At 40.4% G+C, this 15,368-nt stretch overlaps 1 protein-coding gene across 1 annotated transcript in view; it reads right to left on the minus strand.

Moving 5' to 3' along the window:
* Tenm1 (teneurin transmembrane protein 1) overlaps window positions 1-15,368 on the minus strand; it is a 1,167,432-nt gene that overhangs the window by 347,990 nt on the left and 804,074 nt on the right. The window contains exon 8 of the mRNA XM_055612144.1: window positions 920-1,119. Within this exon, the coding sequence (XP_055468119.1) occupies window positions 920-1,119 (200 nt within the window). The remainder of the gene's footprint in view (window positions 1-919; window positions 1,120-15,368) is intronic.

Raw genomic sequence — 15,368 nt, forward strand, 5'->3', positions numbered from 1 at the left:
ATTATTATTATTATTATTATTATTATTATTATTATTATTATTATTATTATTTTACAATGTGTTCATTTTATATCTTGTCTGTAGCCCCCTCCCTTATTTCCTTCCAGTCCCAGTCTCCTTCCCTCTTCTCCCTCTATGCCCCTCTCCTTGTCCATTGGTAGGAGAAGTCCTCCTCCCCTACTATCTGACCCTAGCCTATCAGGGCTCATGAGGACTGTCTGGATCTTCTTTCTCTACACATTGTTTTATATGTTACTATGTTTTGTGATTCATATTTGAATGACATTTTTACTATATTTGACTTGGTCAGAAGATAAAGTTTTGACTCTAGCCATCACTGTTGGGAGACAGTGTTTAATTCTTTTCAATTGTATCTTAGATAGACCAGTGTTATTAATGGATTAATGCAGAAAAAAATAAAAATATGGTATCCATTTATAAATAGGCTATAGAAACTGCAGAGGTTTTGCATGTTTGAATCCTTTTGAATGATTGCTTATAGAAAAATCATATATATACATATATATATATATCTTCTGGTTGAACTGCATTCCATTACTGAGATAATAGCAAAAGGATATACAAAGCCAGTGAGGAAGGTATGGACTCTAGAGTTAAGCTAATTAAGATGAGAAGGCTGGGAAACTCATGATGACCTTTTTCTGGGAAGCAGAGATCAAGTTTAAAGAATGTTTTCTTAAACTATCTTTTCTTAATATGCTTTGTTAAGTGCTATTCTTTAATTTTACTTGCTGTGTTTTCATTAAAGTGTGATTAGTATTGATATCTCTTTGTTGCAAAGATTTTTTTGCCTTCATTTTGAATCCTACAATATTTACAAATCACAACATCTGAACTGTGAAGTGTTTGATATGGTACCCTTAAAAGGATTTAAGAAAACACCTATTATATCAAATACCTGAGTGTGTGTAGGTGGAATGTTTCTTCTGCCATAAATTCCCAGCAGAGAGTCCTTGGCTAAAGAAATATTGAATTTCATATATATAGGATGGTGGATAGTAATCTGGAAACGCCAGAATAGGCCGGGTGGAATGGTCTGCATGACCTGTGCTCCAATGTCAACTTCTCCAGTGTCAATTGTTCTTCCCTTCTGAAACACTGGTTTTAAAAAGAGATAATTATACATATTGTTAATCTTAATTTTTAAAGCAATACTTTTTAGCTTTTTAAGAACAAATATATCAAAACCACCTACTCAACATTTCTTCCTCCCTGTATCTTTCAAGGTATTCCTCAAATTAAATATCTTCTAATGGGACTTTTAAAAAATTATTTATTCACTTTACATCTCAAACAGACCTCCCCCTTCCTCTCCTCTCACACCCACTCTTTCACTTTCTTTCCCCTTTCTCGCTTCCCTTCTTCTCAGAGAAGGGAGCCCCCTTTTACCTACCAGCCCCTGCACATCTAGGTGCGCACACACACACACACACACACACACACACACACACACACACATGATCATTATATAATTATTCAATAACTCAATGGATGAATGAGTCATAAAAATGGAAATTAAGGGTCTTGGCATTGAACATAAGTTTTAGAAGCAGAATATTTCAATATAGCTATGTAAAAGATGTAAGGACGTGGCAAGGAAGCTTGCACTAATACACAATGAGATGAAATTTTGATCTGAAGGCTGTAGGATATGCATATATAAAGAAGAGTTCTAAACAGGATTGGAGAGAAATGATGACATATTGTCTATATTGTCTTGAGAACCAGTCAAAAGAATTTGATTAGTAAAGATAACTCAGAATAGTAATAATATCTGAGAAAGTCATAAGGTGTGGGGTAGGTGAGCTGTGTGAACAGGGTAGCCAGCTGGAGCAAGAGTAGGGTTGAGACATATCCAAACCTCAAAAATTTTGTCTTAAGACCTGCAAGAGTAGGATCATTTCTCCCTTGTTCTGGGCCTGCATATCATGGTGCAAAGTAGCCTTGCAACCCCCACCTCTGTCACATTTGAGGTAGTCCTGTTTTAGGTTAAACTTCCTCTTTCCTTATAAAAAACATATCCAGCAAACACCTGGAATTCCTCTTTATGCAAATGAAGTATTTCCAGAGCCTTGGTACAGCCAATGATGTACACTCTTCCCCCAAACCTCTACCCATTCCCCAAGGTTTATATAGCTCTTGTTTTGTTTCACTGAAAAGTGTCTCCAGAGAAGGCTGTTTCTCTAGCACTCTTGCTGACTGTGATCAGGTCTACACCCACTCATCACAGTAAATTTCACTCCCTCCAATTCAGCCCTGTATGCAACATGTCTGGATTTCATGAGGTGAAAAGTAAACCCAGTGTGGCAATAAGGAACAATATTATTAATGATTTATCTAAAGAAAACCCATAATACACATAATTATTTGTATAAATGTGCATATATAGTATAACTCAAAATTTTCTTCTGAGCTAGCAATAATCTCTACAAGTGCCAAAGATAATCTAACAAACCTAAAATTCTAGGTGTTAGAAGACTTTTGCATTGCTGGTTGGAGGTATTTAAGAGACTTCCAAAACATACAGCTTTTTGCTATTGTTCTTGGTTGCCCTCAATAGGTGGAGCATACATCCTTATAATAAAGATACCATGCATTTGGAGCACAGGGCTCAAAGGACCATGAGTTAGAAATGACCTGAATTCCTTGTCCCTGAGGGCTGGATTTCATGGTAAGAGGAGGTGCCATATAAACTTCCAAAGTAGAGCACCAACCAGCGTTCCTACCCAGCTATGGCATCTACCAATTACCACCATAACAATTTGTATGACACTGTAAAATTAAGGGTGAAGTAATGGCATACATATCTTGGCAGTAATCAACAACTCCCTTACAGGCCTTTAGACATGTTTAACAACAGGGATACTATATCTGTTACTATCACCTAACCAGGTATAGTGATGTCATGGATCTTTGAGAAATGAAAACCACCATGTTACTAAAACAGGATAATTCCTAACTGCACTATGAAGAGAAAAGTATAGTTTTTAGCATTTGTCATGAAAATTGCTCTATTAATAGACAGGGGCTATTACAACAAGCCACAACCATACAAAATGCACAGTAGTGAAACCCAGTTCTAGTGGATACATCTACACAAGACTTCCATAATGCAGTCTCAGAGAATACTGCAAAAGAGGATGAAGAATGATTCCAAGAGGCACAGGATCAGGCATTGCGGTGAGATTTTTGTCTCTTAGGAGTGACAGAAGCTACATCCATAAAGTCTCACCAACATGACTACCAAAACATGAAATGAAAAAGGTTTTTCCAATAATAGATATGACAAGGTAGATGGGAGAAAGTCCACGGGGTCTCAACTCTACAAAAAACACCATAGGCAACCAAGAAATGCTGAGAGTGAAAAAAAAAATAGTCTTCTCCAGGAAAGAGCAAATTGATTATTCAATGCCAAATTGTCAGGCCTGAAAACATACATACAAGTAACATTAAACAGACTTAGCCAGATATATTTAAAAATATATATGTATATACAGGTGCAAATATGAATGTAACATCAATTAATGAAATAAAGAGTCCATGCATTTGAATCAGAGCAAGGAGGGATATATGGGATGCTTGAGATGGAAGAAAGGGAAGGGATAAATGATGTAATTATATTATTATTTCAAAAATAAAAAAATAATATATTTTTTATATACAAAATAAGACAAGCACAGGCCCTAAGAGCAAAAATCAATAAATGGGACCTCATGAAACTGAAAAGCTTTTGTAAAGCAAAGGACACTGTCATCAGAACAAAACGACAGCCTACATATTGAGAAAGGATCTTCACCAACCCAACATCTGACAGAGGGCTGATATCTGGAATATATAAAGAACTAAAGAAGTTAAAAGGCAATAATTCAAGCAACCAAGTTAAAAAATGGGGTATGGTGCTAAACAGAGAATTCTCTGTAGAAGAATATAGAATTACAGAAAAACACATAAGGAGATGTTCAACATCCCTAGCCATCAGAGAGATGCAAATCAAAACGACCCTGAGATTTCTCCTTACACCCATCAGAATGGCTAAGATCAAAAACTCAAGAGACAACGCATGCTGGAGAGGTTGTGGAGAAAAGGGAACCCTCCTCTATTGCAGGTAGGAATGTCAACTGGTACAACCACTTTGGAAATCAATCTGGAGCTTTCTCAGACAATTAGGAATAGTGCTTCGTCAAGATCCAGCTATACCATTCCTAGGCACATATCCACAAGATGTTCAAGTTCACAACAAGTATGCTGCCACATACAAATTTTTGTGTGTCTACCAGCAGAACATGATTATACTACCAGGGATCATACCAATAAAGTCAACTAACTTGCTCTACTCCAGAAGCCTTCATCTGTTAATAATTCCTCAGCTACAAGTGGAAGTTTGTGAGTCTCTCCCTGTCCACACTAGAAAGATTGGCTTGACCTTCTGCAGTTATTGTTCAGGCATGTCCATAGAAACAGTTTCACCACTGTTATACACAAACTCTGTTTCATACAATTATTCTGCCTTCTTTTCCATGATGTTTCCTGAGCCTTTGTGGGGGAGGAGTGTGTTAGAGGTGGTTCATGTATAGATGAACACACCATAGGCATTTGTTCTTTGTATTTTTGACCAGTTGTGAATTTTTGTGTTAACCACTGTCCCGTGTACAAAGTTGCATCTCTGATAAAGCCAGACAGTTACACTTGCACTGATCTATAGGTGTGATACACATCTGGATGAAAACTTGATACTGTGTCCGTTTAGTAAACTAATACTAGTAGTTTCACTCATGGGACCGATGAACTCATCAGCTTTTGACTCTTAATCAGAAGTATAGGACTAACCATGCTTTTCCTGTTTTGAAGTGGGCCTTCAATAATGTAACAAAGTAGATAATTACGTCAATACATTCATGCCACTATTATTCCCATCAGCATACATTCCTAGGTTAGTCATTGTTAAACTTCACAATGTTGACATATGGGTAAGACAGTTGATTTTTCTCTCTCAGTAGACATATATCACCTTTTGGTACTTTGAAAATAGTGAAGAATCCCCCATGTCACCATCAGCTTGATTTCTAATCTTCTCAGCAAAGTTTATGGTGGCTTTTTCAATAAGGTCTTACCATCAAGTTCTGGTGGACAACTACAAATAATGGCAATAGCCTACATTGCTTTGGGGGGGATCTCCATGTTATCACTGATTAACAACTACTGGAAGGTTGATATCCTATATCTTGCACTGGAATTTTTATTTGGTAACACTCCTTTAAAAAACTATTGAATATTGATCATAATTTTTCACTTTGTATCCCTGCTGTGGCTCTCTCCCTCATCTCCTCTCAATCCCACCCTCCATCCCTCTTTTCCCCCTATGGCCCTTCCTTAGTCCACTGATAGGGGAAGTCTTCCTTCCCTTCTTCTATCTGACCCTAGTCTATCTGGTCTCATCAAGACTGTCTGCATTGTCTTCCTCTGTAGCCTGGCAAGGCTGCAACTCCCAGTGGGAGATGATCCTAAAGCCTGCCACTGTCTCATGCCAGAGACAGACCCTCTTAGGATCATTATTCTTTCTGTAGGGTAATACCAGTTTAAGTCTTTCACATGTCTCATTAAAAATTTTAGTAGATTGTTTCCAGTTCTGGCTATTCTGAATATAGGGGCTATAACTCTATTTGAGAAAGTGTCATTGTTGTGTGGTGGAGCTTTTTTTTGGGGGGTGGTATATACCCAGGAGTGTTATAGCTGACTCTTGAGGTAGAGCTATTACTAATTTTCTGAGAAAGAGCCATTTTGATTTCCAAAGTGGTTGTACAAGTTTATGCTCCCACCAGCAATGGAAGAGGGTTCCCCTTTCTTCACATCCTCTCCAGCATGTTTTGTCACTTGAGTTTTTAATCTTACCCATTCTGATGGGTGTAAGATGGAAATAACCTAGATATCCTTCAATTGAAGAATGCATAAAGAAACGGTGACACATAAATACAATGGAATACTACTCAGCTATCGAAAAGAAAGAAATCATGAAATTTGCAGTCAAATAGATGAAGCTAGAAAAGATTATCCTGAGCAAGATAACCCAGGCCCATGAAGACACACGTGGTATTTGCTCATTTATAAGTGGATTTTAGCCTCATCATACAGGATAAGTACACAACAATGCACAGACCCTAGGAAAATAAGTAACATGGAGGATCCAAGGAAGGATGCTTAAAATCTCACTCAGAAGGGGAAATAGAATAGACAGAGGTAATGGTTGAAAGGAATAAGGTAGGAGGGGAAACACAGAGAGAAATTAGGCTGGAAATCAGACCTTGGGAGAATGGGGACTGGAGGAAAAAAGGCCTGTAGAAGAAAGAGAAACTGAGGGTGAGGGCATCTCTCTGACAAGCTTGAGACCTAAATAAGAGTAGGCTTCTGGGGGGATATGAGAGAGACTCTAGCAGAGACACCTAGTAGCAGGGGCCATAGAGAGAGAAGTGGACATCTTCCTCTAGTAGAGGGAAGGGAACACCAACCCATCCACAAAAACTTCTACTCAAAATCCACCCTTCCTACAAGATGTGCAGGGATAAAGATAGAGCAGACATAACAGAAACAGAGGGAAGGTCCAACCTATGCCTGATCCAACCTAATGCCCACTCCATGAGAAAGAACCAACCTCTGACATTATTAACGATACTCTGCTATGCTGGCAGACAGAAGTCAAGAAGAGTTGTCCTCTGAGAGGCTCCACAGAGCAGAGCCTTGAAACAGATGCTGAGACTCACAGCCAACCATTGGGCAATGTGTAGGGAGTCTTATGGAAAAGAGGGGTGAGAAGGAGAAAAGAGCCTGGAGGTTATAGGAGCTTCATAACAATACCAATGGAGCCTACTAATCAGGGCCAAGAGGTACCTGCTGAGACTGAAGCATCAACCAAAGACCTTGCATGAACTGGACCTAGGCCCCTAAAAAGAGGTAGCTGATGGGCAGCTCAGGTTTCATGTGGGTTCCCTAATAATGGGAGTGGGGGATATATCTGACATGGACTCTCTTGCCAGCTTTTCAATTACTTCATCTTGGAGTAACTGTTTTCCCAGGGCATGGGGGAAGAGAACACACTAGGTTATGATAGAACTTGATGAGTTGGCTTGTATGGTAAAGGGGCCTCTCCTTTGCTGAGGAATAGGCGAGGGGAGTGAGAGGGGAAGAGGGGCTGAGAGATAAGGAGGGATGGGGTTAAAACAGGATATAAAGTGAAGCAATTAATTAATTAAGTAGGTAATTATATTTTAATAGAGGAAAGGGCTACAGTATAGCTCAGAGATATAGTAATAGCCTGTTATGCACAAACTTCAGCAAAACTGCACAGCTGCCAAAACAGGAAATGTCTGCATGCTTTACTCAAATCCTGAGGCAGATTGTAGGAAGGAATTAGAGGGAGACACAAGAAACAACATAGGAAGTATATATCATTGATTCAGGTGAAATGACACAAATACTTGAATTTAGGGGAAGCATAAATAATTTCTGTAGAAAATGTACATTTCTCTGAAAAGCACTTTAGTATTGATGGAAAGCAGGAGAAAGAGATAAGAACAATAAAGAAGAGTCCAAAACAGAGCTTGTCAAATTTTAATGTGACTGAATAGAGGAATCTTCAAATACAAGCACTGAGTGAGTACACTTTCATAGGATTCCAAGTGGTGCCTATGAACCATCATTATTCACTTGTCAATATCTGACAAGTGATGGTAATAGTTGTGAAGGCAAAGTGAGCTTTAAACTGACACTATGATTGTGAGTTTGGATGTTTTTGGATAATACTAATAGCCAAATCTATGAAATTCAGAAGTTCCTTGTCTGTGAGAGCAGATGTTCAGTTTGTACAAGCATAACTTTGTTTGATATGGTAGCTTAAAATATCTTCCTGTGGAATATTATGTTATGTGGCAGTGGGGGAGGGGAGGAATACACAACGATGAAAGAGAGTTGTTTCACTTCCATTTTAAGAAGGGAGGTTTTATACCTCAATAGAGAAAGTTTAAATTGGTCTTATTTCATTTAATCTTTGCATTTATCAGCCATAAATTCTATCTCCATACCAAACACTTTAAAAACAAACCATGATCCCTGTTCTTTGTGTTCACCTGACATAAAATTAAGAGCCCATTAAAGAAACATACAAGCAGAGAGTCCAAGGTAACATGCAAACAGCGTGCACCTTATCTGAGGGACACAGGATCAAAAACTCCAAAATTGATGAGTGGGGAGGAGGTAGCTGAAGCCAGAGCATCTACATTGAGGCTTCCTGCATGAGAGGGGACAACCTGCAAGCTGGGCAAGTTTGGATCCAGGTCACCTGTGACCATCTCCTGGGAGGAAAGTGGAGGATATTCGATACCCCCTGCACTTCCCCTTGGCCCAAGTACGGGCCTCCCTGCTTGGCAGAGGCGTCAGTGGTTAGCCCAAGCATGAGCCTCCCTGCTCAGTGACCCAGATGGCAGAATCTGCCTCTGTACTGGCCTCAGGTCTGTGGCTGTGGTAGGCTGCTGCTGCCCCAATCAGGAGCCTCCATGCTTGGTGAATGGGACTGCAGATGCAGTGGCCCAAAGTAGGAGTCTCCCTGCCTAGCAGATAAACAGTGGACATCACTAAGCTGACAGATCTCCTACACTTTCACTTGCCCTTTCAGGCCCAAATATGAGAATAGAGAACAGGGGGAACCCCTTTGTATTCCAATTAGGCCTGTGAGCAAGGGAGTGCTCCTTCAAGTGAGTACATTCAGAGGCCTAGATCCAGAGTCCCTATAAGCTAACAGCCAGATATCAGATCCCTTCTACCTACACACCCACTGTGGGCAACTAAGGGATCATTGGGACAACATGGAAGGCAAGGTTCTGAGGGTCTCCCAGTGGAGTCCAGGCAAACAATTCCTGGAGCCAAGATGGTGCAACCCAGACAGATCTGAATACCTGGAGGAGAGTAAGACAGACCTGTGGGCCACTGAGACATTCAGGGCACCTGTGCATACACATTGCACCTGCAAACTGTGCCAACAACTCCACCTGTGCTTATGCTCTACTCTTCCAGGCATCTAGATGCTCAAGCACCCTGTCCTTGAAGGCAAAATTCCATACACACTCCAGTGTTTATGCACATATGCCTGTAAACTTCCTTTCTTAGCTACAGCTGAAATGCCACATCCACTCTCAAACTAGTGGTCTTCTCTGATCCTCCTGAAGAATACTCAAGACACCAAAGAAAGATGGACCCAGTCTGAAGTACAGACTCCAGGAACAAAGAGTGAAGATTATGCGTAAGCAGATGGCTAGAGGTCTGCATAAGAACATATACAACATAAATAGGATATCATGGCTTCAGCAGCAACCCCCAAAATAATGGATATTTTAAATCATTGGAAACACAGAAAAATTATCTTAAAACTATGCTTATCCAGTTATTAGAGGCACATAAAGAGGAAACAAACAAAGTTTTCAAAGACGTACAGCCAAACAAATAGGGGCACATGTAGAGGCACAAGTAGAGGCATGTAGAGAGGAAACAAACAAAAAAGTAGAGGGCATCAAGGAAAGACAATAATTCACATTTAGACAGATGAAGGAAATAGTGCAAGACATGAAAACAGAATTAGAATCAATAAAGAAAACCCTGGAAATGGAGAACTTAGAGAAAAGATGAGGAACCAAAAAGGTAAACATCACCAACAGAATACAAAAGATGGAGAGCACTGTGTCTGAGAAGCGGGACAGCACTCTCTGTGCAGTGACCAGGAGACTGAACTCTGGGTCCTAAAACTACAGCGATCGATCATGTTTTCCAGGTGAGGGGAGGGTCCACTCTCGGCTGCCCAGCCAGAACATGGAAGAAATCCCGGGTAACGCGGGCTTTGGGTTTCCAGGCTGGAGCCGCAAACCTGCGTGTCCTGATCACTTTCCCAGGCTGATCCGTGGGCACAAGGGTACCTGAGACGGGGAGTCCCAGTCGCAAGAAAACCCCACGGGGAAGAAAAGTTGCAAGTCTGATCACAGGTTACCCAGTCTTTCCCGGGAAGGTCTCCAGGACCACGGGTACCCGCTGCACGCCCAGCTCACCAGTACATTCGAGCTGCACGCTCCAGTGCAACAGAGACTGGGAACCCCTGTCCGGAGAGGGCCCCACAGGGAAGGAAGAAACCGTGCTGCTGGGGTCACCTAGGCTATGCCTGGGGAAAGTCTAGCAGACCGAAGATCGCAAACAGGCGAGTACGCCCAGCCATCACAGATCCGGGCCCAAGCAGGGATCACAGAGTTATTGGGAACCCAACTCCCTCAGACTAGCAGGCGGGCACATGCTCCGCCAGCCCAGAGGCCTGCTTTGTACCAACCACTCCTTACAGACAGAACTGTGTGTCCCAAGACACCAGAGTCTTAGAGTCACTGTCTGGAGAAACCCTCACAAGGAACAAGGAACGAAGCAAAGGGGACAGACTTAGGCAACCCAGTATATCCCCGGAAAAGGTCCCACAGACTGACCCAACCCAGGGAACTGCTGTGCCCCAGATAGCCTGCTGTTACCAGGAGAGCAGTACTCACCCGCCACAGATTACCTCTTGGGTTCTGGGGCACAGAGCCCCAACCTCAGACCTACAAAAGACCGGGAACCCTGAGATCAACCCCCAGATACTGCTCCAAGGGACAACCAGTTATCCCTAACAAAACCTACCAAACCACGGGACACACAGGTTACAGCAGCTGATCACTAAATTTACAGCAAGAAACCCAGAAGGAGGGCAGCTGTCTCCAGGACTTCTCCTGGTGAGAGGAGAGCCCTCTTGACTAATCAGGACCACAGTTACTACCCAGGTCTGTATGCCTGAGGTGAGCTGTAGCAACTCCTGAAAAACACCGGCCATCCAGTGACTATATCCAAAAAGCTGAGAAGGCTCCTACAGCTGATAAACGCCTTCAGCAAAGTGGCCGGATACAAAATTAACTAAAAAAAAAAAAAAATCAGTAGCCCTCCTGTATACAAAAGAAAAAAGGGCTGAGAAAGAAATTAGAGAAACAACACCCTTCACAATAGCCACAAATGACATAAGGTACCTCGGAGTAACCCTAACCAAGCAAGTCAAAGACTTGTATGAAAAAAATTTCAAGTCTCTGAAGAAAGAATTAGAAGAAGATATCAGAAGATGGAAAGATCTCCCGAGCTCATGGTTTGGCAGTTGGTGCTGGTCCAACTGGATGTCTACATGTAGAAAAACAAAAATAATCCATACTTATCACCCTGCACAAAACTGAAATCCAAGTGGATCAAAGACCTCAACATAAAACCAGACACATTAAATCGGCTAGAAAAAAAAGTGGGGAATACCCTAGAACTCATTGGTACAGGAGAAACTTCCTGAAAAGAACACCAACAGCACAGGCTCTAAGAGCAACAATTAATAAATGGGACCTCATGAAACTGAAAAGCTTCTGCAAAGCAAAGGACACCGTCATCAAAACAAAGCGACTACCCACAGATTGGGAAAGAATCTTCACCAACCCTTTATCTGACAGAGGGCTAATATCCAGTATATATAAAGAACTAAAGAAGCTGAAAAGCAGCAAACCAAGTAATCCACTTAAAAAATGGGGAACAGAGCTAAACAGAGAATTCTCTGTAGAGGAATATCGAATGGCAGAGAAGCACTTAAAGAAATGCTCAACCTCATTAGCCATTAGGGAAATGCAAATCAAAACAACCCTGAGATTTCACCTTACACCCATCAGAATGGCCAAGATGAAAATCTCAAGGGACAACACATGCTGGAGAGGTTGTGGAGAAAGGGGAACCCTTCTCCACTGCTGGTGGGAATGTAAACTGGTACAACCACTCTGGAAATCAATCTGGTGCTTTCTCAGACAACTAAGAATAGTGCTTCCCCAAGATCCAGCCATACCACTCCTAGGCATATACCCAAAAGAGGCTCAAGTACACAAAAGGACATTTGCTCAACCATGTTTGTAGCAGCTTTATTTGTAATAGCCAGAAGCTGGAAACAACCCAGATGCCCCTCAACTGAAGAATGGATGCAGAAATTGTGGTACATTTATACAATGGAATATTACTCAGCAATGAAAATTAAGGAAATCATGAAATTTGCAGGTAAATGGTGGGACCTGGAAAGGATCATCCTGAGTGAGTTGTTCCAGAAGCAAAAAGACACACATGGTATATACTCACTCATATAAACATACAACATAGAATAAACCCACTAAAATCTGTACATCTAAACAAACTAAGCAAAAGAGAGGACCCTAACTAAAATGCTCAATTCCCATCCTGAAAGGCAAAGAGGATGGACATCAGAAGAAGAAGAAAATAGGAAACAACCTAGAAACCTGCTACAGAGGGCTTCTGAAAGCCAGAAGAAGAAAACAGGAAACAACCTAGGAACCTGCCACAGAGGGCCTCTGAAAGCCTCTGCCCTGCAGACTGTCAAAGCAGATGCTGAGCCTGTTGGCCAACTTTTGGGCAGAGTGAATGGAATTTTATGTAAGAAGTGGGAAAAAATAAGAGCTGGAGAGGACAGGGTCTCCACAAGGAGAGCAACAGAACAGAAGGACTATTCATGGAGATAACCTAGAATCCCTGCACAGATGTAGCCCATGACTGGTCAGTGTCCAAGTGGGTTACATAGTAATGGGAAGAGGGACTGCCTCTGACACAATCAGATTGGTCTGCTCTTTGATCACCTCCCCCTGAGGGGGGAGCAGCCTTACCAGGCCACAGTAGAGGACAATGCAGCCACTTTTGATGAGAACTGATAGACTAAAACCAGAAAGGAGAGGAGAACCTCCCCTATCAGTGGACTTGGGGAGTGGCATGCATGCAGAAAGGGGAGGGATGGTGGGATCAGGAGGGGAGGAGGGAGGGGCTTATGGGGGGATACAAAATGAATAAAGTGTAATTAATAAAAAATTTAAAAAAAAGATAAAATTGCGGAAATTAATACATCTCTCAAAGGAAAAGAACAATCAGAAAAGTTCCAAAAACAAAACAACCAAGAAATCAATGACACCATGAGAAGATAAAAATATGAGAATAATAAGAATATATGAAAAAGAAGCTTCCAGGTTCCAAAGAAAAAAATTTTCAAAAAAAATCATAGAAGAAAATGTTTCCAACTTAAAGAAAGAGATGACAATTAGCATACAAGAGGCCTACAGACCACCAAATACACTAGACCAGAATAGAGACTCCTCGTGTCACATAATAGGCAAAACACTAAATCTACAGAAGAAAGAAAAAAATATTAAAAGCAGCAAGGAAAAAAGGCAAAGTAAAATATAAAGGTAGATTTATAAGAATCACACCAGACATCTTATCAGAAACTAAGAGAGCCAGAAGAGGAAGACATGCAGACTCCAAGAGACCACAGATGCCAACCTAGATTACTAAACCCAGCAAAGCTTTCAATCTACAGAGACGGAAAAAACAAAATATTCCATTAAAAACTACACTTAAACAATATCTTCACAGCAAATGAGCCCTACAGAAGATACTAGAAGGAAAACTCCAATCCAACAAAAACAACTACACCCAAGAAAAGACAGGATATAGATAAGTACACAACAACAACAAAAATAAATAAAAGAACGCAAATATGGAAACATAGTAACACCACCAACTCCACAATAAAAAGAACTAACATTCATTGGTCACTGTTATCTATCAAAATGAATGGACTCAACTCTCCATAAAAAGACAAAGACTAGCAGAATGGTTGCGGAAACAAGATCCAACTTTCTGCTGCACTCAAAAAACACACATTTGCAACAAAGATAAACACTAACTCAGAGTAAAGGGCTGGAAAAATGTTTTCCTAGCAAAAGGACACAAAAACCAAGCTGGGGTAGCTATCATAATATCTAATAAAATAGACTTTCAAACAAAATTAATCAAAAAAGATGAGGAGGGGTACTTCATTTTCATCAAAGAAAAAAATCCACCAGGAGGACATCACAATCCTGAACATCTATGCCCCAAATACAAAAGCACCTACATTTGTAAATGAAACATTATTAAAGCTTAAATCACACATCGATCCCAAAAGTTTAATAGTGGGAAACTTCAACACTCCACTCCCACCAAGGGACAGATTATCTAGACAGAAGTTCAATAGGGAAATAATGAAACATACAGAGGTCCTAAATAAAATGGCCCTAATAGATGTCTACAGAATTTTTCAACCAAACCCAGCGCTTCTTGGAACCTTCTCAAAATTTGACCATATAGTCTGGCACAATACAAGCCTCAACAAATACAAGAAGATCGAAATAATCCCTTATATCCAATCAGAATACCATGGCCTAAAGCTAGACCTCAACAAAAAGAGAAATTACAAAAAGCCTACATACACATGGAAATGAAACAACTCTTTACTCAATGACAGATTGGTCAGGGAAGAAAGGAAGAAAAAATAAATTAGAGACTTCCTAAAATTCATTGAAAATGAAGGCACAACTTACCCAAACTTATGGGACACAATGAAAGCATGGCTAAGGAATGCTTGGAGGAAAGTTCTAAGTTCTTCCAAAGAGAAGTTTGAGACTTAATGGCACATATAAAAGCCACAGAAAAAAAGAAAGCAGACACACTCAAGACCAGTATAGGATTGGAAGTAATAAAACTCATACCTGAAATCAATGAAACAGAAACAAAAAAAAATCAATTCAAAGAATCATTGAAAGACCTGATTCTATGAGAATATCAACAAGATACAAAAATCCATAACCAAACTAAAAGGCAAAGAGAAACTATCCAAATAAGCAAAATCAGAAAGGAAAAGGGGCATATAGAGACAGACACTGAGGAAACCCTAACAAAAATTAGGTCTTACTACAAAAGTCTATATGCCACAACATTTGAAAAATTGACAATTTCCTAGATAGATTCCATTTAAAAAGTTGTATCAAGACTAGGTAAATAGATTACGTAGTCCTCTTTCCCCCAAGGAAATAAATGCAGCCATTAAAAATCTCCCTTCAAACTAATATCCAGTATATATAAAGAACTCAAGAAGTTAAACAGCAACAAATCAAGTAATCCAATTAAAAATGGAGTACAGAGCTAAACAGATAATTCTCAATAGAGGGATATCAAATGGCAGCGAAAGATTTAAAGAAATGTTCAACGTCCTTAGTCATAAGGGAAATGCAAATCAAAATGACCTTAAGATTTCAACTTTCAACCATCAGAATGGCTAAGATCAAAAACTTAAGTGAAAACACATGCTGGAGAGGTTGTGGAGAAAGGGGAACCCTCCGCCACTGGCGGTGGGAATGTAAACTTGTACAACCACTCTAGAAATCAATCTGGTGCTTTCTCAG

The sequence above is a fragment of the Psammomys obesus genome, unplaced genomic scaffold (genome assembly GCF_907164565.1).
Source record: "Psammomys obesus unplaced genomic scaffold, mPsaObe1.curated_primary_1811, whole genome shotgun sequence".
Lineage (NCBI taxonomy): Eukaryota > Metazoa > Chordata > Mammalia > Rodentia > Muridae > Psammomys > Psammomys obesus.